Genomic DNA, 23636 nt, shown 5'->3' on the forward strand with positions numbered 1-23636 from the left:
AAACTCATTTTCCCAAAAATTTTAAATGTGCGAAAAAGTACCTTTTGTTCTGCGGCTGCTCAAATGATTCCATATATTTTTCAACGAATTTGTTAGCATTTTATCGTATTATTTAAAGGATCTTTTCAATTTCATTGACACACACCTTATATGGTGTTTGTAAATCCAACAATTATGATTCTCTCAAATGTGCAAGGCATAGATTTTTTCATTATAACTAAGGAAATTAATTGTATTGTAAATATTGATAATGGGTTGAAAGCATTTTCGTTTCACTTCCCAGCAGTTCTAGGAAACTGTCCCGAACTAGTGATTTTACCTATCATTTAGGGTGACAACTAGTGACTACATTCTAGGTTACTTAGAGACACTAAAGTGACAATTGACTTCACGCTAAGTTACATGGGATATCAGTATACTTAAGCAAAAAGAAACAATTTTTTATAAAACCAGTTTCTACGGATTACTCACGAAAAAGTGGAGTACAAAATAAAGTAACTACTCTCTAGATTACTTAGAGACACATAAGTGATAATTGTCTTCACACTAGATTACATGGGATGTATAAGTAACCAATTGAACTCTCTTTGCATTGCAAAGAGAAAACACTTGTCAAATGACCCAAAATATATAAATTGGAGTCAGTCAAGTGGTCAGACATTAGTGCAATTACTGTCTCTAAGGGATACATTGACTACTTGCGTAACTGTTGGGTTATAACATTTGGAATTTTCATAATTAAAAACCAGCAACGATTTTCATCTTTACGTTTTAAATGTGGGGTTTAAAATCTGATACTCAAGGACAAATATCAAACTTGTATGCATTTATTATTCCTTGAACGTGTTTTATTAAGCATTTAAGTGTATTTAAGCGTATCATTAAAATTTTTTGGATTTGATTTTACAATCACCATCATATTTACATACGAGTATATTTGGAGAATGTAATGATTTTATTATTATATTTCCTGGACATTATTAGGTTTGGCAATGTAATATATCATCTTTAATAATTGATTTTAATGCTGAACAGACATTTGAATTTATTTTATTTAAGCAAAAAAAAAAAACAAAAAAAAAACAACTTGATCTAAATTGTTTTTATCGATGTTTTTTCTGAATGTTCTACTAAGAAACAGCTGTACATTATCTGTAGTTTACATTGTAGTAAAAACATCTGTGTAAATAGTCTGATCAAATCAAAGTAAATGGTTTATGGAAGATTTACAGTAAATTTATATAAAATAAATTTCGCAGACAATGCGACACAATAACGCAAACAAATTTTGATTTTATTCACACATGAAATAATAATAATAAACATATAAACTAATTATGTTACGTATTCATATCTACAGACTACTTACTTACTGATTGCTTCTTATAGAATGAATTATTTATTATTCATAACAATTGAAAAATTAAACTGTTAGTTATACTAACTAAGTATGTAAATATTTAGTAAATTCTCCCACTAAACGATTTAACGATTTCATTCGGCCCTGAAACGTATAAATATAATAATTTCACTGTTTATTGTTTATTATAAATTGTGCACGTAAATTGCTTTAAATTGAATACAATTCATTATTAAAATAAGTATTATTGTAGTTTGGAGAGCGATATTCAGATTCCAAATATTTTTTCTTAGTTTTCCTTTGTAATAATAGCGCTGAATGTATGTCACATTCTATATACAAAACTAACTGCCAAAGCGACAGAGAGAAATAAAAACGTAATGTGAGCATTTCGTGTTAAGCGAAAAAAAAAATAAAACGGCTTTGTTATCTTTATTTTTATTATTGGTGTTTTTAAGTTCGCACTGTCCACACTTCTGATAAGTTATATTAATGTATGTTATATGTTATGTATTACTCATCCAGAGAATTGTAGTGTAGGAAATAACTTTGGTTAAGGCCTAAGATTCTCAATAAAAATTTAAGATTTATTATTAAAAACTTACATATTTTATTACATATCTATATAGTAATGGTACCTATTATTATAAACACATTTCTACATGCTCAATTTGTGATAAAAATAATACGTAAAAACTGTCATTACACAAAGCAGTATTAAGCATTCGGACTGAGTACACTTTGAAAAATTTATCCAAGCAAATATGTTAGTAACATTTTTTTTAGCAATAGTTTAGTAAATAGACAAAATTTCAGTTCAAATCTAAAATTTGGTTATATTTGAAATATTTGGAAAAGTTATAATAACTCTCAATTTTTTTTTGCTAAGGGTTACAGTTTTTTAGCGTGTAGACTAAGTATGACTAAAATAAGATTACGACGCTCTCTGTTTATACATAAACAATATATCTTTATACATATGTACATTAAGGGTATTACTTTTTGCAATTTTAAATTCAAATCCACCCTAACCATGTAAATTATTAGAAAAATTTGCCTCACGAATTCAATACAATACAATTTTAAGCTCATTCAATTCATCACACCAACGACTGAAATTTTGTTTTCCACTTTATTAAAAAAAATTTATAAATTACTATGTAATATAATTATTTTGGTTGTTAGGCTTTGTAAATCAAAGCGTATTAATCAAGGGGATTCAATCTCACTGCTACTCACCTGATTTTATTGTTTTATGTATTTTCTTTTTGTGATAAAAACTTTTAGTCTTTCTTGAATTAACTCTAAATCTATTCTCAGGAGACTATGGTAATACCCCACGAATAATATAATTAAACCCTTTCTTCAAGACACCCACAAACTTTAAAATTTTTAGCTTTTATTTTGAAATATTTATACAATATAAATATTCAAGTTATTGGCCATTGTTAGCTTTGAACTTTTCCCAACTTTCTGGCAACATACGGATTCCGCGCCAAAAGAACTGCTCATCTTTTTAAGGCCAAGACCGAATCAAGCCAATATCGAATACTCTGGTCCAAAGTGGAGCATATCCCAGAGAGAGCAATATGCATCGATCGAAATAAATATTAGTCGGACGAGGCAAGGTCTGGAATATAAGGCGAAAATTCCAACCACTTCATTATAAATAGTTTTTAACAGGTTTTTCAACATGAACGATCGTTGTATTGATGGAATACTACGCATATTCTGAACGTTCTTCGGCCAATGCTCTTTTGTGATGGTGTGGCCAGATTTCAGCGGCATACAATAGATAGGACCCTTTTTTTCTCACCAAATACAGAGCATTACCTTAGAGCCTGGATATTTGTCTTTGATATCGATTCGGCTGGTTGACTGATCTTCAAATACGATCTCTTACACTTCGGGTTATTGTAATGGATCAATTTTTCATCGAAGTAATGATTTGGTGCAAAAATTATTTTCTTTCATAGCGTGCAAACATCATTTCGTATGGTACCCAATTTCCCTGCTTTTGGATGAATCCTGCTGCTTGCAAACGTTTTAAAATTGCTGCTTGAGTAGTTCCCAATGATTTTGCAAGCTATTGATGAGTTTGACAGCAATCTTCATGCCTCCAATTCTTGGTCGTCAAAATTTTTTGCCTGGCCTAGGCGATATTTGTCTTTCGTGTCAAAACCACAACTTCTGAACCACACAAACCATCTGTCGCACGTTGAAACCGTTGGAATATATTCACCATAAGCTTTGGTGAGCAATCCTATATGTTACCCCTATACCGTTCCCATCAAAAACTTGCATTGCCAAGTAATGAGTTAAAATTGCTAATTCTGGCACTTCGCAACTTACACTATAACATCTTAACTCATTATTTTAACTGTGAGTTCACTTCCTCGTATTATAGTCATTTTTAATCAGAGCTTCAAATTAATTCATTTTATGTTTAATTCACTAATATCTTAATTCAGAATTAAAAAAATGTCAACAATTTAGTGCATGAAATCATACCCAACTAAATAAATTCTTTAGCTTCAGTCAAAGTATTTTATTTGAATAGAATACATTCTTCGTTGAATCAATTCATAATAAAATTCATTCAATCTTTGAAGGGTTCAATTTTTTGGACAACAGAGTTATGTCTTTGACAGTAGATTTTGCGCTCTTTGTATATTTCTCGATGGCGCAAATGTTCATAAATTTTACTGGAGACAGAAAAAACCTTATAAAATCCTTTCTTTTAAATATTGTTGTAATCTGTAAATGCAGTTTTATCAGATATTTGATATGTTTTAGAACAACTGAGTTAGCGACTTAAAGTCCTTTTTCGGGACATATATGTATATAAATAATATGTAAATAAAAGTCAATAATTAATTTTTATATCTGCCAAAAAAATAAAAATCATAGTCTGACAAAAAAAAATTACAATTATTCCTGACAAAAAAAATAAAAATCAAAGTCTGACAAAACCAATAAAAATCAAAGATTGACAAATATTTCTGACAAAAAAAAAAATAAAAAACAAAAAATAACAACAATTATTTAGAACAATTATCAAGAATTAAAAAACCATGTTCTTTTATGAAAATATAGTTGAAAACGATCGACCTGACTTGCTTGACCTGACTCTCCGATATTTTCTTGTGATGGCTTTTTTCCTTTGAAATTTCAAGAATAATTATTATTTTCGGTCCCTGATTATTTGGGTTAAATTAAATGGATATATATAGATGGAAAATGGGTAAAAACCCAATTGGTAAATACCCGTTAAAATGGGAAAAACGGGTAAATACCCAGGTGTTTACTAACAAGTAAGAGAGCTATTTTCGGCTGTGCCGAATCTTATATACCCTTCACCAAATTATACTTAAAAATATTTTTATTTAAACAAAATCAAAATTTTTTTTTTAATGTTTTAACATTTTTAAAAATTTTTTTTTTCCAAATTGTTTTTTAATTTTCTTTTTTAAATTTCTTTAATTAATTTTTTTGGAAAAAGAATTTATGACAAAAAAAAAAATTTTATGAAAAAAAAATTCGGGTTAAAAAATATTTTTTTCCGATTTTGACCCATTGTATGTCCAACTTACTATGGTCTTATATAAGTCGTTGCAAAGGTCTTTGAAATATCTATCGTTAGATATCCATATTGTCTATATTAATGACTTAGTAATCCAGATATAGGTCAAAAATCGAGGTTGTCCTAGTTTTATCCTTATATCTCAGCCGATATCTTGTGGACCGATTTTATCGATTTTAAATAACGACCGAGCCGGAAGAATTTCGGAGATATTGATGTATGAATCGTGTATGTAAGTTATTTGGGGGCTTCGGAAAGTTGATTTCAACACACAGACGGACATATATCGATTCCGTTATCTATAACGATCCATAATATATATACTTTATGGGGTCGCTAATGAAAAATGTGGAAATTACAAACGGAATGACAAACTTATATATACCCTTGCCACTCATGGTGATGGGTATAAAAATGTGGGTAAAAACTATCTCGAAGATTATGTGGAAGAGAAAAACATTGGATGGTTCAAGAGAATGATTTTTTATTTAATTTTATAAAGAAAAAGAAAAAATTGTATATAGTAGTTGTAAAATAAAGGCCTGAAGACTTCTTATTCACTGTCGCTGAAACTTTCAATATTAGTTTCACTTGGGAAATAATCAGAAATAGTATGAGGTCTAGGTGAAGAATGGATTATTCCAGTAGAAGTGGATGATATATCATCAAATGATTCAGAAGAACTGATATCGTCGTAATCTGGCACTTGTAGTTTTTCTACATATTTGTTTCCATATTTTTTCATTTCTTGGTCTTCCCATGTTAAAACCTAAAAACTATTTATGAAAATTTGTTGCATTTTACAACTACTAGCACAATAAACACATACCTTCTCGTGGAATTACAAATTTAATTCGCCTTTTTGAATGTTTTTTAGTTTCTAATATGAATAAAAATGTTTTTAGGTTTGACTGACATTCAGTTTTTGAAAATATTTTGATATTAAAATCATTTTATAAATACCCAAAAAAAAGATTAAAAAATGAAATATACCCGGGTAAATACCGGGTAGAATCCCATCTATATGAATATACTATTATTAATGAAAACAAAATTGGAGCTATTATTATCTATATATATAAAAGAGTAACGTTACTGACTGACTGACTGACTGACTGACTGATTCATCATCGCACAGCCCAAACGGCTGAAGCTAGAATCACGAAATTTTAACTGTGGGTTCCTCCCTCCCCAAAACGATCCGATAAGAAGGGATTTTTGGAAATTCGAACGTTTAGGGGGTAAAAAAGGGTAAAAACGGGTAAATTCGGTAACCTTATATCTTCAAAACTAATAAAGATATAAAAAAACTTAAAATAGCATGTTACTCCATTTAAAAAATAAGCTGACAGGTGTTTCGTACTTTTTGGAAATTCGAAACTTTTAGGGGAGAAAACGGGTAAAAACTGAATTTTGGTACTTTTTTTGCACCCTATGTATCTTTTAAACCAATAAACATAGAAACAAATTTTAAATCGTATTCTTTAATTAACAAAAAATAAAAAATATAAGTTTGGTACTTTTTGGAAATTCGAACCTTTAAGGGATAAAAATTGTGATAATTTTTGGTACTTTTTCATAAAATATGTTTTTCTATAATTTGACATAGACATACAAATATTTTATTATGAGCTCCCACCACGTTACAGAAATTTATTTGAATGAAATTGTACCACCTCAATGGCGATAAAAAAGGTACCAAAAAGGGGATAAAATCGGGAAAATACATTATATTTGAAATTATTAAGCCAATTTTGATAATTTTTTTAACGTTGGTTCCTGGATTCATACAAAAATTAACTAACAGGGTGTTATTTGGAACTCGAGTACCAAGGTGTATATTGGGCCAAATCCGGGTAAACAGTTTGGTACTTTTTTTAAAACATATTTATTCTTGGGCACATTAACACAGATTTTAATATTTTGATACATGCCTGTAGCATAAACAATTTTGGCAAAATGGAATATTTTTAAATTTCAAACTTGAGGGGTGTTCAAGTAAGAAAAGGGAAATTGGTACTTTTCTCCTAATGGTACTTTTTTAAAATTTTAAATTATTTCAGTTATCGACATTAAAGTTAGCTGATATGTATTTGAGTGAAGTTAGTGTTAGGAATAGGGGATAATATTTAGGTACCAAAATGTGTCAACTGAACTATAGGTACTTTTTTGTTCATCTAATGGTACTTTTTTGAAATTTCTATAATAATGGACTTAGAAACATGAAATTAAACATATATGGTCCTAAGTGAGTGAGAATTCTAGGGGGAGACTTTTTGGTACTTTTTCTTTATTGGAATGGTACTTTTTGTAATTTCTTCACCAATGAACCTAGAAACATGAAATAAAGCTTATATATAAACCGAGTGAGTGGGAAACCACAAGTGTGGGTTTTTTGGTACTTTTTCTATATTCTAATGGTACTTTTTTGAATTTTCTATAACTATGGACTTAGAAACATGAAATTAAGCATATATGGTCATAAGTGAGTGAGAATTCTAGGGGGAGACTTTTTGGTACTTTTTCTTTATTCTAATGGTACTTTTTGAATTTTCTATAACTATGGACTTAGAAACATGAAATTAAGCATATATGGTCCTAGGTAAGTGATAATTCTAGGGGGAGACTTTTTGGTACTTTTTCTTTATTCGATTGGTACTTTTTGTAATTTCTTCACCAATGAACCTAGAAACATGAAATAAAGCTTATATGGAACCGAGTGAGTGGGAAACCACAAGTGTGGGCTTTTTGGTCCTTTTTCTATATTCTAATGGTACTTTTTTGAATTTTCTTTAACAATGGACTTAGAGACATGAAATTAAGCATATATGGTCCTAAGTGAGTAAGAATTCTAGGGGGAGACTTTTTTTACTTTTTCTTTATTCGAATGGTACTTTTTGTAATTTCTTCACCAATGAACCTAAAAACATGAAATTAAGACCGGAGTGAGTGGGAATCTACAAGTGACTGCTTTTTGGTACTTTTTCTATATTCGAATGGTACTTTTTGAATTTTCTGTAATAATGAACATAGAAATATGAAGTTAAGCATATATGGTCCTAAGTGAGTGAGAATTCTAGGGGGAGACTTTTTGGTACTTTTTGTTTATTCTAATAGTACTTTTTTGAATTTTCTATAACTATGGACTTAGAAACATGAAATTAAGCATATATGGTCCTAAGTAAGTGAGAATTCTATGGGGAGACTTTGTGGTACTTTTTCTTTATTCGATTGGTACTTTTTGTAATTTCTTCACCAATTAACCTAGAAACATGAAATAAAGCTTATATGGAACCGAGTGAGTGGGAAACTACAAGTGGGTGCTTTTTGGTACTTTTTCTATATTCTAATGGTACTTTTTGAATTTTCTATAATATAATGGACCTAGAAATATGAAATTAAGCGTATATGGTCCTAAGTGATTGAAAATTCAAGCGGATACCTCATGGTACCTTTTGTTTATTCTAATGGTACTTTTTTTTAATTTTCTATAGCAATGGACTTATAAACATGAAATTAAACATATATGGTCCTAAGTGAGTGAGAATTCTAAGGGGAGACTTTTTGGTACTTTTTCTTTATTCGAATGGTACTTTTTGTAATTTCTTCACCAATGAACCTAGAATCATGAAATAAAGCTTATATGAACCCGAGTGACTGGAAAACCACAAGTGTATACTTTTTAGTACTTTGAATTTTTGAATTTTTTGAATTTTCTATAACAATGAACTTAGAAATACGAAATTAAACATATATGGTCCTAAGTGAGTAAGAAGTCTAGGGGGAGACTTTTTGGTACTTATTCTTTATTCAAATGGTACTTTTTGTAATTTCTTCACCAATGAACCTAGAAACATTAAATAAAGGTTATACGGACCCGAGTGGGTGAGCAACTACAAGTGGGTGCTTTTTGGTACTTTTTCTATATTCTAATGGTACTTTTTGAATTTTCTATAACATAATGGACCTAGAAATATGAAATTAAGCGTATATGGTCCTAAGTGACTGAAAATTCAAGCGGATACCTCATGGTACCTCTTATTTGTTCTAATGGTACTTTTTTTTTAATTTTCTATAGCAATGGACTTAAAAACATGAAATTAAACATACATGGTCCTAAGTGAGTTAGAATTCTAGGGGAGACTTTTTGGTACTTTTTCTTTATTCGAATGGTACTTTTTGTAATTTCTACACCAATGAACCTAAAGCCATGAAATTAAGCTTATATGGACCCGAGTGAGTGGGGGATTTTTGGTACTTTTTATATATTCTAAGGGTACTTTTTTGGATTTCCTATAATAATGGACCTAGAGTTTCCAAAGCCGCGGTTTCGGTTTTAAAAAATTAAAAACCGATCGGTTTCGGTTTTGTGATAATTTATTAAATCTTAAGTATTATAGAAACAAAATTAGTTGATAATATAGGAAATGATATACAAATCTAAAATTCAAACTTGATAATCAATGGTACTATTTCCTTATTGCAATGGAATATTTTATAATAATAAACCTAAAAATTTAAAATTAGGAACACATTTTGCATTTTCTATAATAATGGACCCAGAAATATGAAATTAGACATTTACTTTATTTCTTTCTTCTAATTGGGGTGGCGAAGCGCACCGGGTCAGCTAGTGTATTTAATAATGTTGTAATACACAATTTCATTTCAATCGAAAAAAATTAATTTTAACTCAAATTTGTTCATAAAATTTTTCTTCCACCAAAAAAAATAGATTTGAATTGAAGACTTATTGAACCATTTAATAAATTTTATTACGCTATTTTGTAATGGATTTAAATTAAAGAAAACTTGAATGATTCAATAAGAAATTAAATCTGTAAAGATTCCTAAAGGAATGAATTCAATACGTTTGCAGTTCAAGGAATTAAGTCGGAATGAATTGAAACAATTCTGAACGAAATATCTAGTGATAGGTCGGAATGTTGGTTATACCCCTAATGTTAAAATACATATTAATAGTTAGGTATGTCTGTATGAATGTAATAAATATACATATACGAGTATAATTTTATTACTTGTTGTTATTGTCGTATTATTCCTTTTGATTGAACTGGAGTGTATTGTTGTATTTTTCTTCAATGTTTACTCGTTGGCACACTCATTTTCTAATCAGTCAGTTGTTCTTTAAACGTGATGAATTAAGGTTCAATGGAAATGTAAAGTGAAGAAAATTATTTAAATGATTGTATAAAAAAAAATATCCTATTATTGTACATAATACACTAATACATACAAGCCTATGTATTATTAAAGTCATTAATTCTTAATAATAATAATAAGGAAAACTCTACAAACACTACAATCAATATCTTGTTAAAAAATAAACAGTAAAGATAATCCGCCGATATAATAATGTATGACAATACAAGTGTTGTTAAACGGCGTACAGCCGTTTCAGTGTCATTAACCTGTGAAAATACAGAGAAATTCTCATGTTTTTGCTGTAATCAAAGTGAACAATTATTCGGTCATCACCAGCAACACCGCAAATCATGGTATCAATTTTAGGAATAGATAAATAATACGTTTAAGTGTTTCAACACGCCAATAACTAAATCAAAAACATTCCATTTAAAAATCTATCGAGATTATAGTGGCTATAACAAAATTTATTTCACCAATAAAGCAACAATTTACATTAGTTATTTCACATTATTAAATCATTTGTGAAATTATTAAAATGTGTTTTTTTAAATACTAAAGTAAATTATTTAATTATTCATTATCATACAAGTGATGTAAAAAAACTTAATTAAATCTCAACAAGTTTGGTTTTCAAATTCGTTAAAACTCCATAATTAATCAAAAGAGTCTACTAATTTGATAAGATGTATGTATTTATATATAGAAAACCCCTTCTTGCTCACTAGATATCTTGTCAACCAAAATATAATCAAAAGGTTTTTTTTTATTTTAAAAATATCAACAATTTCTAAGTGCACTCACTGTTCTAGTAACCTAGAAGAGTTTTTGCAAAGATATTTTTTCGGTATACAACTGCACCCATTGCGATTATTCACTCTCCAACACAAATGCAATGTGGGGAAGTTTTTTTTCATGGTGAAGAAATAAGTGTTTTGAACAAAATAAAACAAGTAAGAAAGTGTAGGCGGTCAAGCCCTGTCATTATGCTATTGTTGATATAAAAACAAATAAGGAGTGAGATCGAAAAATTCTTAACACACGTTTTTCATTACATTTTTTAACCCAAGTATTATTTGAATTTTTTTTTGATCAAGTTACCTTTGAAAAACATGTCAGTTATTATGTGTAATGTCAATTATATTAATTTTTTTGTTAATCTGATTAAAATGAGTGACCAGAAAAAAGTGCGTACTGAAATTATTAAATATTTTCAACAAAACCCAACTTGGTCTTACAAAAAGTTGGCCAAGCATACAAAGGTCTGCCGTCAAACTGTTTCCAATGTTATTAAACAGTACCGGGAGAACTTGTCAGTTGATAGAAAACCTGGTTCAGGTAGAAGGAATGGTCCACATGATGTTTCTAAAGCCAAAAAAATAGAACGCATTTTCAAAAGAGCTCCCAACACATCCGGTAGGAAAGCAGCCCGGTTAGCTCAGTGCTCGGACTATTTGGTACGAAAAGTTAAAGCTAATGCAGGTTTAAAAACATACAAGGCTCAAAAAGTTCCTGACAGGAACGCTACTAAAAATTTAGAGGCCAAAAACAGAGCACGGAAATTGAAGTCAAGTTTTATAAAAAAATATTCTTGCTGCATAATGGATGACGAAACGTATGTTCTGGCAGATTTTTCGCAACTTCCAGGTCAAAAATTTTATGTTGCTGATGATCGAGGGAATGTTGAAGAAAAGTTTAGGACCCAAAAGCAGACAAAATTTCCCAGAAAGTTCTTGGTATGGCAAGCAATATGCAGTTGCGGCAAAAGAAGCCACTCATTTGTTACAACGGGCTCTATAAATACCGAAATTTACATCAAGGAATGTTTACAAAAAAGGCTGCTTCCATTCATAAGACTTCATAATGTGTCCACTTATTTTTGGCCTGACTTGGCATTCTGTCACTATGGCAAACAAGCCCTTGAGTGGTACAAGAACAATAATGTGGTATTTGTACCAAGAGAGGCAAATCCTCCAAACTGCCCGGAGCTAAGGCCAGTGGAGAGATATTGGGCTCTTGTTAAAAGAGAATTGAAGAGTACAAAAAAGGTGTCCAAAAGTGTGGTAGATTTTAAACGGAGATGGACTACATGTTCGAGCAAAGTGACAGAAAGCACTATAAAAACGTTAATGGAAGGGTTTCCGAAAAAGGTTCAAAATTTCATCACTAGTGATTAAAACTATAAAAATAATTTTTTTTGTAAATTGTAATAATAATTTCAATCAAATAAAAAAAAAATTAAAGCTGTAAGTTTAGTGGTTTCTTTTTTATAAACATATATGTATGTTAAGAATTTTTCGATCTCACTCCTTAGAATAATTTATCATTGAAATTGGTATTATTGTAGCTAAAAATACTCTCATGAAGATCACTTTTTCTGTGGTTAGAACAAATTTTCAAAGTTTTTTTTTCAACAGCGGGTAATATTTTAAAAGCATCTGTTTCTTTAGAGAAATCTTGTCCCTCACAGTTTCATTATTAATGTGCTGGAATAATAAGAAGTGAATTCAGGAGGAATGATCAGTATTTTAATTGCTTAAAGAGCGTGTTTACTAACCGTTACCGATATTGAATTAATAGCCTGGGACCGAATTAACGCATTCGATATCGAGTAAAATTGATCGTAATTTTCTTATTTTGGCATTACGAATGTGGTAATTTGGTCTCTGTTTCAGAAACACTGACAGAAAATTTATTTTTAAAATTTTATATCAAAATAACTCAGTTGACAAATAATTGTTGAGTGTTTTTCATACAAAATTTTTAAAATTGTTTTCCAACCCTGTTTCTGTATCAAAAAAGCTTAGGTTTTTTAAGAGCTTTTCGGGAGAGCAAAAATAGTGTTTATTTTCAACAATTCACTTAAAAATGCGAGGTTTACAATAGACGGGGTAACTTTTGAACGCGGTTCTTGTTTTTAATAAATTATATATCATTTTTAAGAGTACATATCTGTCATTTATTCTCTTAGTTATTAAACATTGTAGTGTAAACGACAATGTTTTTTTTTTTTTTTTTTTGCTTCGAAAATTTCGAATTTTGTATCAACAAAGCGTCATATGCGGGAAGTTTTGCTTTACTTAATTTGAAAAAAAAAAGTGCCGCCGATTGCTCACCAAAGCTTATGGTGAATGTGGTCCATTGTTTAATGTGCAAGAGATTCGGAAGTGGTGATTTTGATACGGAAAACAAAGACCGACCAGGGCAGCCAAAGAAGTTTGAAGGCCAAGAATTGGAAGCATTACTCCATGCAGATTGTTGTCAAACTTAACAAGAGCTTGCAACATCATTGGGAGCTACTCAATCAGCAATTTCAAAACGTTTGCGAGTAGTAGGATTCTTCCAAAATCCGAAATGATGCTTGTACGCTATAAAAGATAATCATTTTTGAAAATGTATCCAGTACAATAACCCGAAGCTTAAGAGATATGCCAACCAACCGAATAGACACCAAAGTCAAATATCCATGGCTTTAAGGTGATGCTCGGTATTTGGGAGAAAAATAAGCTGATTCGTTTGAAGCTAGCATTGGCCGAAAAACGCTCAGAATATGCAAGCAGACATGAAACTGTTATATACCATCATGACAACGTTGCAATTAACTGTTAAAAACTATTTAGAATGAAGTGGTTGGGAAGTTTTAACTCAACCGCTTTATAGTCCAGACCTTGCCCCGTCCGACTACTATTTGTTTCGATCGAAACAGAGTATCCGATATTGGCTTGATTCGTTTTTGGCCTCAAAAGATGATGAGTTCATATGTTGTCGATATTTCGAAAAGCAATCAGAATCAGAATTTTGGTAGTAATTTTAATATGTTAACTATGTAAACCCTAACAAATCTATTATATTGAAACCAAAGGTTCAAACGAATTAAATCTTAATTCAATTTTTAAAATAAAATTAAATTGTTTTTTAAAGAATTTAATACGAATTAATTCCTTAATTCATTTTTTTGAGAATTCATTCTTTATAGAATTAATTCCTTATTGAAGCATTCAAGTTTTTTTACAATTCAAATCTATTACAAAAATGCTTTAGACTTTTTTTCAATTACTTTTGTAAATGATTCAATGCAAAACAAAAACAAATTGAACGAACAAAAATATTTTCAGTAAATTCCAATGAATTGTATTCAAATAAAAGGTTTTAAATGATGTTAAGGACTTGTTATTTTGATTAAGATTTTAGTGAAATTTAACTAATTAATTCGAAGCTCTAATTAAAACACAAAATTGTTATGCCCAATTCCAATAATTTAGTACTTTTTTATAGTTGACCCTCATTAAAAATTAATTCTTTGCTTTGCTAAAAGATCAAAATGTATTTTTGATTTTCAACTAGAGAAGAACTTGTGAAAGATTTGTCTCATATTTAATGTTGGTTTTTTCACTATCTTCGAACTAACTTTTATTTTTAAAATTAATTTCTACACAAAATTAACACAAAAACGCGCAACAGATCATCGTTCCAGTTCGTACACTTTTCAGAATTAATAGTGTACGATCAATTGTATGCATTAGAATGCAAGAATGCATAAACCTGCTTCTAAATGGGAAAACACAAAAATACTTTTCGTTAAAATTTGTTCCTAGCTGCTTCCAAACGTTTGCAACATTTTTATTACGGTGCTTCATCTGTATGTATGGGTGGTGCAAATATTAAGGAATTAATGTCGAAAGAATCATACAATGTTATCTTTTATTTTATTTGAAAAAAGAAGTTGAAGTTGGGGATTCATTAATAAAAAAAATTTAAATCACAAAATTTAAAAAAACTACTTTTGTTCATTATTTTTTTTTATTTCCATTCATCAACTTTTTCCCATAAAGAAGCTATAAAACAAATTAAGACAAACAAAATTAAAGAAGGCGACATCATGGGGAGTGTATTAAATAATAATGTGTTTATTTGTCGAACATACTTACATGTGTAATAAGTAATAAGAAATTACATACTACATCACATTACTTATTACATATTACACATGTAAGAAATATAAATATCCTCAGAATGTAATTTAAACATTTGTTATATATGTATTTCCTTTTCGCTTTTAGTATAATAACCTCAATAAAAATACATATGTATAATAAAAATTATTGACAGTTATAATGTCAAATAAGACATTGAACCGTAATTCTACACAAGTTTTGAAATCTTTTAGTACGTCATTTTTTAAATGTAGTGTAATAATCAAATGCAACAAGCGTTTAGAAGTCTACGAGTTATAAATAATGTAGATAGAACACTCATCACTGGCCGTTACAGTTCGTTAGTAAAGTCTCAAGTGTTGTGTAAACAAATAAATGTTTCTAACTACATTTACACATTTCTCTTCTGCAAAAACGATATAAGAAATATAAGTGTGTCATAATATTTTATTATTAAAAATAGTAGTAGTACCCAACATAAGTATATGTCTACTTATATCTATGTATTTAGTTGAAATAATGATGTAAACCCACTTGTTGGGGAGTATTTGATTCTATTTTTATTCCAACAATTAATTTTGAATAACATCTACTTTATTTATGGACAAAACTACATTTAAATTAATATTGCATTAACAATCGAAGTAAAACCACTTGAGATATATTGACAGCTGACAAATTAATGGGTCGATTATGGATGGCAACCGAACTTCAGTTGCGTAATTGGTATTACAGATGGCAACTGGCAGCTATCATTTCTGATGCCAAATTGGCAACCAGAAATTTATGGTTGCCTTCTGGCAACGCAACTGAAGTTCGGTTGCCATCCATAATCGACCCATAAGTAATCATAACAAACTCAGTTTTCTTCACACACGAATATTTAGCATGTTCTAAATAAAAACCCTATTGATATCAGATTGAGCATATTTATTTTCTATTAAAAAGCAATTTTGAGTTTTCTTTTATCCGCAAAACAGTACTCGTATTTAGAAAGTTATAGACGATTTAATATTTTAGATATTTTTGATCCTATACTTTTCCATTCCCGGGAATTTATTTTTTTGGTATAAAATATCTCAAAAAAAAAGTATTAGACCTATTTTAATTTTCACATTTGGGGGATTCAAACGGTCTCCTATTAAGTCGTATTGTCATAATGTCCTAAAATATTTTTTTAGTTTAAACAAATTCTTGTTGTGCTGAAAACAAAAAAAGTGTTATTTTATGACAAACCAATAAACATAGTTCAAAAAGTCTTATTAGTTTATAACTTTTTTGTTTGAAACCTAACAAAAATTTGTTTAAACTAAAAAAATATTTTAGGAAATTATGACAATACGACTTAATAGGAGACCGTTTGAATCCCCCAATTATAACAAATTTACAAAATGTCATGCAAAGGTTTATTAAGTTTTATTTCAATATTTATCTACTATTTCGCATAAATTGACCGGATCGGTTGATATTTGTTCAGTCTAATTTCTTTTAATTACTTTTAGTACAACACAGCATTGTGTCACTCTTGTTAAACCCATTTTACAAACAATTATTTCTTTCTATCCATTTCATTAATGTATATAGGCGCAAGTGGCTACCACAGATTGGTCGTAAACCAACTCAAAACAAGGTGGAAAAAACCCCCGAAAAGTTATTGGTCAAAAAGTTGTCCGAGAAAAATTTCAAGGTAAAATATAATTCAAAATATCTAATTAAAATTCGTATTAATATTTAAAAATATTCTTTTGTATAAAATAGTTGCCAGCGAAACAAGTGGATGATGCCAACACCTCGCAGTTGGCCTCAGCAAATACAACATCACAGCTTAATATATCACAACAGGACTATGAAGCTGAAGAGGAGGTGGGACTTGAATTGCCGCCGCCCATGAAACCAATACTGGAGCCCCATTTAATGTCAAATGGTCCGCCAACCTTTACAAAGGACATGAAAGACAATCCATCAGCAATGGTAAGTGGGCGAGAAATTATTGAAAAATATAATACATATGTACTCGTATGATGAAATGAAAAATACAATATCAAATACTTGAACTAACTTTTCGAGTGAGGGTATTCAAATATTAAATACTAGTAGTAGTAATTTTTATAGAATTTTATTGTATTTTTTTCCTCTTTATAATATTTAAAATATACACTACCATACATGAACAAAATCCATATGTCCACACAATTGAAAGTGTAACAAGTTTTTCTTAAAACTATTGTATATTCAACATGTTTTCATACTCCGTAAATTGAAAAGGTTGCTTGCCAACAAAGGGGATGTATGGACCACATTGTTTACAAAATGTCATTGCCTGCTCGCGGTATTTACAGTGACTAACAGTGCAATGTCTATTAAAAACATATGAATATTTAACACTTAAAGCCCAGTAGGCACCACTATTTGAAAACATAGTAATAAAAGTTGTATTGGTTTAATGGAACTTTTTTTTATTACTCAGCATTCATTTTAAAACTTATTTTTACAATTTGTGTGCAAAACTCAGTGTGCAGTCCTTTTTACATTACAATACTCATATGTTTATAGTTTTGCGACCTGTTTGCTATGGTTTTTAGTCTTGTAAATTTACGGTTTTATATTGGAAAATGTAAAATTGCTGCTAAACTTGCTATGTTTACAATTTTTGCAAGGGTAGTTTACTGTGGAAAGTGAATTGCTCTAAATATTTAGATGTTATGAACTTCCAATGTAACATTTTAGCTAAACTTACTAAATTTACAAGGTTTGCAAGTGTAGTTTACTTTGAAAATATAATTGTTTAGCTAGACATAATGGCCCATAATCATAGTCAGAAATAAAGTATATTTTACTAGAAATAAAGTCGTCTTTACTTAAGAGTGGACTTTAGGTCTACCATAGACAAGTTAAAGTATATTTTTGACGTTAAAGTCGACTGTAAATATAAAACAAGCTGAAGCTATTATTTACTCATTTAACAACAGCATCAGCTGTTCTTCGCCATGTAAAACACTTCTGCAAAAAGTAAAAAAATTAAGTTACAAAAATTTGGCAGAGATTTTGCAATTATTGAACAGTTATCAATAAAATTAGTACCAAAATATTCTAAATATGATATTAATCTTATCTTTTCCATTTTTCCACCACAAAAAACTTTTTTTCTTTAGTTGTCCCGGTTACTTTTATTGTTTACCTTTTTTGGTTTTTGTTTTAATTTTCTATGTCAGCTGTTCAGCGGTGCCACTTGTCTGTATTTTGTTGTATATTGTATGAAAACATTTTCTACATTTGAGGTGGCACCCAGTTAAAGTCGGTTCAATTTAAAACATACTTTAATTTTGACTATAGTTGGGAAATAATATAAAGCGGGTTTTTAATTTAAAGTTGTTTTTAAAAAGAACCGACTTTAGTGTTTGACTATGATTATGGGCCAATACTTTTGACAAAGTAGTTTACTATGACGAGTTAACTTAACTTATGTTTTATATACTTCATACACAGAAAAAATAAATTCATAATTGGAATGAATTTTGTAACAAATATTATTAATCGAACATGACTTTTTTTTCCAAACTATTTTCATTCAGAATAAGAACATGTTCATAAATATTATAAAATTGTACATGACCGAAATTTTTGCTTTTTTTACGTAAATTGTATGCTATTTTATAATAAATTGCATTATCTAATGAATTAAAGTTGGTTCTGTAGGACGGGCATCTGAAAAGTGAATTTAAAGATTTAAATTATTTTGAAAATTGCTGAAATATTAAAATAATTCGGATTAGGCCGAATAGTGATTTTCACCATTTTGTAATTGTTAGAAAAGTTCAACCGAATAAAAGCAAAATCAAACAAAAGACAAAACTGTATAGAAAATCGGACATATTTGAAAAACTTCAAGAAATAATGTTTCCTGAAAAAAACAATAATCTTTTCAAGATGAAGACGGAGGATGAAAATTACTTTAATAAAGCTCTAACATTTAGAGCTAGTTTTTTACTTGTTCGTAACAAATTTTGGCGGGCTTTAACCACTGATTGTGTTTCTCACTAATGAATTACAACTGTCGATTTTGTTAGCATTGACATACTTTTCAGTCAAATCACATGTGCATTCCTTAAAATTTTATTAAAAAAAAAAACAACAACAAAAGGATATTAAAAATTATAATGATGTTAATAAAGCATTCCAATAAAACAACTGCTGTACTGAATAGTTTATTTTATTTTCTCGCCAATAATGCTCAGTTAAACCTAGATTATATACTAACAGTCTTATGCAAAAAAACTTACAACATGCTTACTAACCGTTGTTAAGCTAAATTCGATAAAAGTATATCCAAAAATGAAAATTATCTTAAAACACCTGTTTGTTAAATATATGATAAATATATGAAATTTAATAATGGTTCAACCTATTTTATGGAATTCTTTTTACTTTTTATCTTAAAAAAGAGGATTTTAAAGATAAATTTGGAATAATAGACGATACTATTGACATTGCTAAACACAATTTCCACTCCGCTGGCGAATAAGTTCCATTTTAATAGTATATGATTTTGTTTGATATTCCTCCGGCAGTGAACTACATGAGGTTCACAAGTGAGTTTGATTGGCATTTTTGTCATTTACTTTTAACCTGCAACGCTATATAGTAATAAAATGTGTAAACATTGTGGAAGAAGGTCCACACAATCTAATTATAACTGTGTGTTTCCACATAGAAATTCGTTAAATTTTGTTAAAATTTAACAAAATGTCAATAAAAATAAATTAATAAAATAAATTATATAACAGTGATGTTTATTTTATCACAGAATATTCGTCATTCGAATACTTTTAATAATAATTGAAATAAACTTTATTAAAAAGTTTGTACATTTTATACATTTTAGCTTAATATAAATTTACTAGAATCAGATTTACATTTTTTCTCTAAAAATTAGTTGTTATCTTCAAATAATTTATTATTACTAAAAACAATCAATGAAAAAAAGAAAATTAACGAAAAAGTGGAAATAAATGAGAAGCATTGCCAGCATAGACAAAAATCAGTACATTAGTTATTATGCCTTTAACAAACGTTTTTGCATACAATACTTTTATAAATGGGTTTTAAAGCTAAAGTGTTCGTTAACAAAATTGTGTTTTAAATCTTCAATAAGGTTTTTTTTGCATAAGACTGTAAATAAACAATAAGTGAAAAACACAAATTTTAGTTTAAGCTAGGTTTAAACAGATAATGTAGATTATCTTTATCCCAAGAAAGGGAATTAAATTATTTTGAAAGTTGGTATATTAAAAAGTTTTCGATTAGGCCGAATAATAATTTTTGGTCCGAATATAGTTAAGTTCGCAATCGGGAAAAATATTTTTTTTTCATATAATCCGTCAAAATTCCATATTTTATTTACTTTTATTAAAAGATTTAAAAGGTCCGACTAAGATACATCTGAAAAAAATATCATATCAGAATTTAAATAAACATATTTTAACCAGTATTATTTAATTTTGACCGATTATTTACTGGTTTTTCATATTGATGTGATCTTGGCGTTTTCATCCAAATCAATTGAAAAATTAATGTAAAAAGTAGTCTCTAATAAAATTTCCAATGTAACCAACTTGGAATGACATTATAGAAAAAAATATTTATGGTCTTGTTCTTTGAAATTATTCTCAAATGTTTGTTTAAATTTTTTCCGAATAACAACCCTACTACTGACTGAGAATTTTTCCAATTAGCCCGAGGTTTCCAGTTCCAATTCATTCAAGTCGGTTTAAATTTCCGGATTAAACAAACTCTTAAAGATTTTTTAACAGTTTCCTTGACAGTTTTTAACTTATCTCAATACAAATCGGTTCACAAACACCTTTGATGTAACTAAATATGTATATCTTTCAAAATGTATAGGGCAACATACAACAGCCTCTCAAAATATTTGTGTAAACGTTGCTCAAAGAAAATAAACAAAATAACATTGTATCTCCATATCACTCACTCATTTGCAACAATACCGTCACAACTAGGGTTGGCAGCCTGGCTGGACTTGGCTGGATTGTCCAGCTTTTTTGATGCCTGTCCAGTTTCAAGCTAAAATATCATTTGTCCAGCTAAATAGAAATGTTCGACAATAATATCTATATTATTTATTACTTCATATTTACTTACTACTAATTAGTACACAGTAATAACTTATGCAAAAAAGTGTATATATTTTTTGAAGAAAGGAAAAAATAAATGCAAAAAAGATTTATGGGAATACGTGTCATATGGAATTTCTGATAATGATGTCAATGAAGAAGAATGTAAAAGTTAAGGATTATCAGAATTATATTTTATGCAAAACATAATGCAGGAATTTCATACAACTATTTTAGCTATTCAGAATGACTCTTGTACAGTTTTAGAGTTATTCGATATAATGACTGTGCTTATAAATAACCTCAAAAGTAGAATAAATGAAAAATTTGTTGGCACCAAAGTTAACAGCATTTTAAAAAAATTTTTAAGACTGAAGTAGAAGACTTTTTAAAAACTGCGGTCAGCTAAGCAGAAAACGTTTTTTTTTTAAATAGCATTTTTAAATTTAAAAAAAAAACATATTTTCTTGGGATGATTTACAAAAGCTTCCGCAATACCTTCAAATATCTGAAGAAATATATAACGATAAACTATACATATATCAATTACTGCAGCCTTTATGAAGTTTATAAACAAATACCAAGAGATTTGTCAAATGCTATGGTTTTACCAAACGTGAAAGGAATGAGAAAATTAAGAAAAGTTGTATGTTTCGTATTTTCAATACCAGTAAGCAATGCTTTTTGTGAAAGAGTTTTTACTATTTAAACAATCTTTATACTAAAGAAAGAAACCGAATGTCATTCCACCTGATTAGAGCTGAAATATTAATACGAACAAATTTAGAGGAAGTTTGTAAAGATTTTCAAAATTGTTGACAAACCTCTAGGTTTGGAATTGGCCAACATGCGTAAGCTTAAAATAGAAATAAAGTGGCAGAGTTTTTAGTATTTAATAATATACATACATATGTTTATCATGGAATGGACCGAACAAATTTAAGTTTAGTTAATTAAATTTTAAGGAATGAAATGAAAATATTTAATTGTGATTCTAAATTTTTAAAATTAACACACTGCTAAAAAACACTTTTTGTAAGAACTTGAAAAGCGAACAAGTGGGGATTGTAGATTTTGAAACACCCTAAAAATTTTGAGTTATTTTAAAAAAACTGTAATACTTTAATAAAACATTTTTAGACCAATAAATTTGAAACAGTCATAGAAAAGCAAAGAATTAAGCTTTCATCAAATGTACGCATAAAATGTATTTTCTATGAAAACCTATTTTTTTGTACAATGTTTTAATGAAAATTGTATGTAGAAAAAAACGAGACATTACTCGTTAAAATCGGTTTAAATTTGCAAAAGTTTAAAAACATTTTCGAAAAGTTCGAAAAAATTAAAAATTAAATTGAAACCTCTACAAATATTTTATTAAAAAAAGTATTAATGAAAAGCTGAATAAAACCATATTTTGTTAGGAACTAAATTTTGCTATTTTCATAGTAAAATAAGCAATGAAATGCTAAAATAAAAAAGTTGATGAATCTAGTTTTTTATATATTCTTTACAAAAACAATACTTATAACCTACAAATATATCAAAAACTTCATGACATTGTAAAGCAATCAATTTTAAACCCGTTAAAAAATTAAAATCGGACAAAAACTGACTGAGTTACTCGTCCGATAAAATGACGAATATCACTTAAAACGGTTTTTTAGAATAACTTATGAATTTGGGAGTGTTCTGAAATTTTTTGACACGATTTGGAATGTACTCAACAAGACCTATAAACCACGCTTTGTCGTTTTCCAAGTTTTTTTCTCACTCTAGCACCGTGTAATACATATATATACAGTGAGCCTAAAAAGTGAGTATACACCAAAAATATTTGAATTTTTTTAAGATAATGAAAATCCTAAAATTTATTCATCGATTCAAATTTTAATGTTTAATGAGTTGAATAATAGATTCGGTTGTGAAAAAAAAGATTTAAGTCGGACTATAATGATTTTCATGATCCTAAACACATCAAAAAATTCGGGAGTGTTTAGTCACTTTTGAGTCTGTGTGTATGTTGATTACAATGGATAAAATTATATTTTAATAAAAATTATTTACACAAAACCAAAATTAACATTTTCTTTGTAATTTTTTTAATGTCCAGTTTTTTTTGATTTGTCCAGCTTTTTAGACCCCAATGTCCAGCTTTTTGCAAATCTGCATCTGGCAACCCTAGTCACAACTCATAAAAACAATTTCAAGTAAAATGAGTTCGAATGGTTGGTTTAAGTTATTTGTTATTCTTCAAAAATACATTCAATTCAATAGTTTAGTTTGTAATTAACTTTCAAAGAAAATTACATTCATCACGAAAAATGTATAACAAATAGATAAAGTAAATTATTTAAATAGTAAATAAGTTATATCGGAATATATTATTGCCATACTCAAATAAATATCTTATATTTCAAGTTATTACAGTTTTCTTTTAACCTAACGATGATATGTTGTGT

The 23636-nt window shown here is 28.8% G+C and overlaps 1 protein-coding gene across 1 annotated transcript in view; it reads left to right on the forward strand.

Moving 5' to 3' along the window:
- The window catches only part of trio, a 67789-nt gene that overhangs the window by 38943 nt on the left and 5210 nt on the right, over positions 1 to 23636 (forward strand). The window contains 2 exon segments of the mRNA XM_065503919.1: positions 16628 to 16730; positions 16802 to 17014. Coding sequence (XP_065359991.1) covers positions 16628 to 16730; positions 16802 to 17014 — 316 coding nt within the window.

Source organism: Calliphora vicina, chromosome 3 (assembly GCF_958450345.1).
Source record: "Calliphora vicina chromosome 3, idCalVici1.1, whole genome shotgun sequence".
Classification (NCBI taxonomy): Eukaryota; Metazoa; Arthropoda; class Insecta; order Diptera; family Calliphoridae; genus Calliphora; species Calliphora vicina.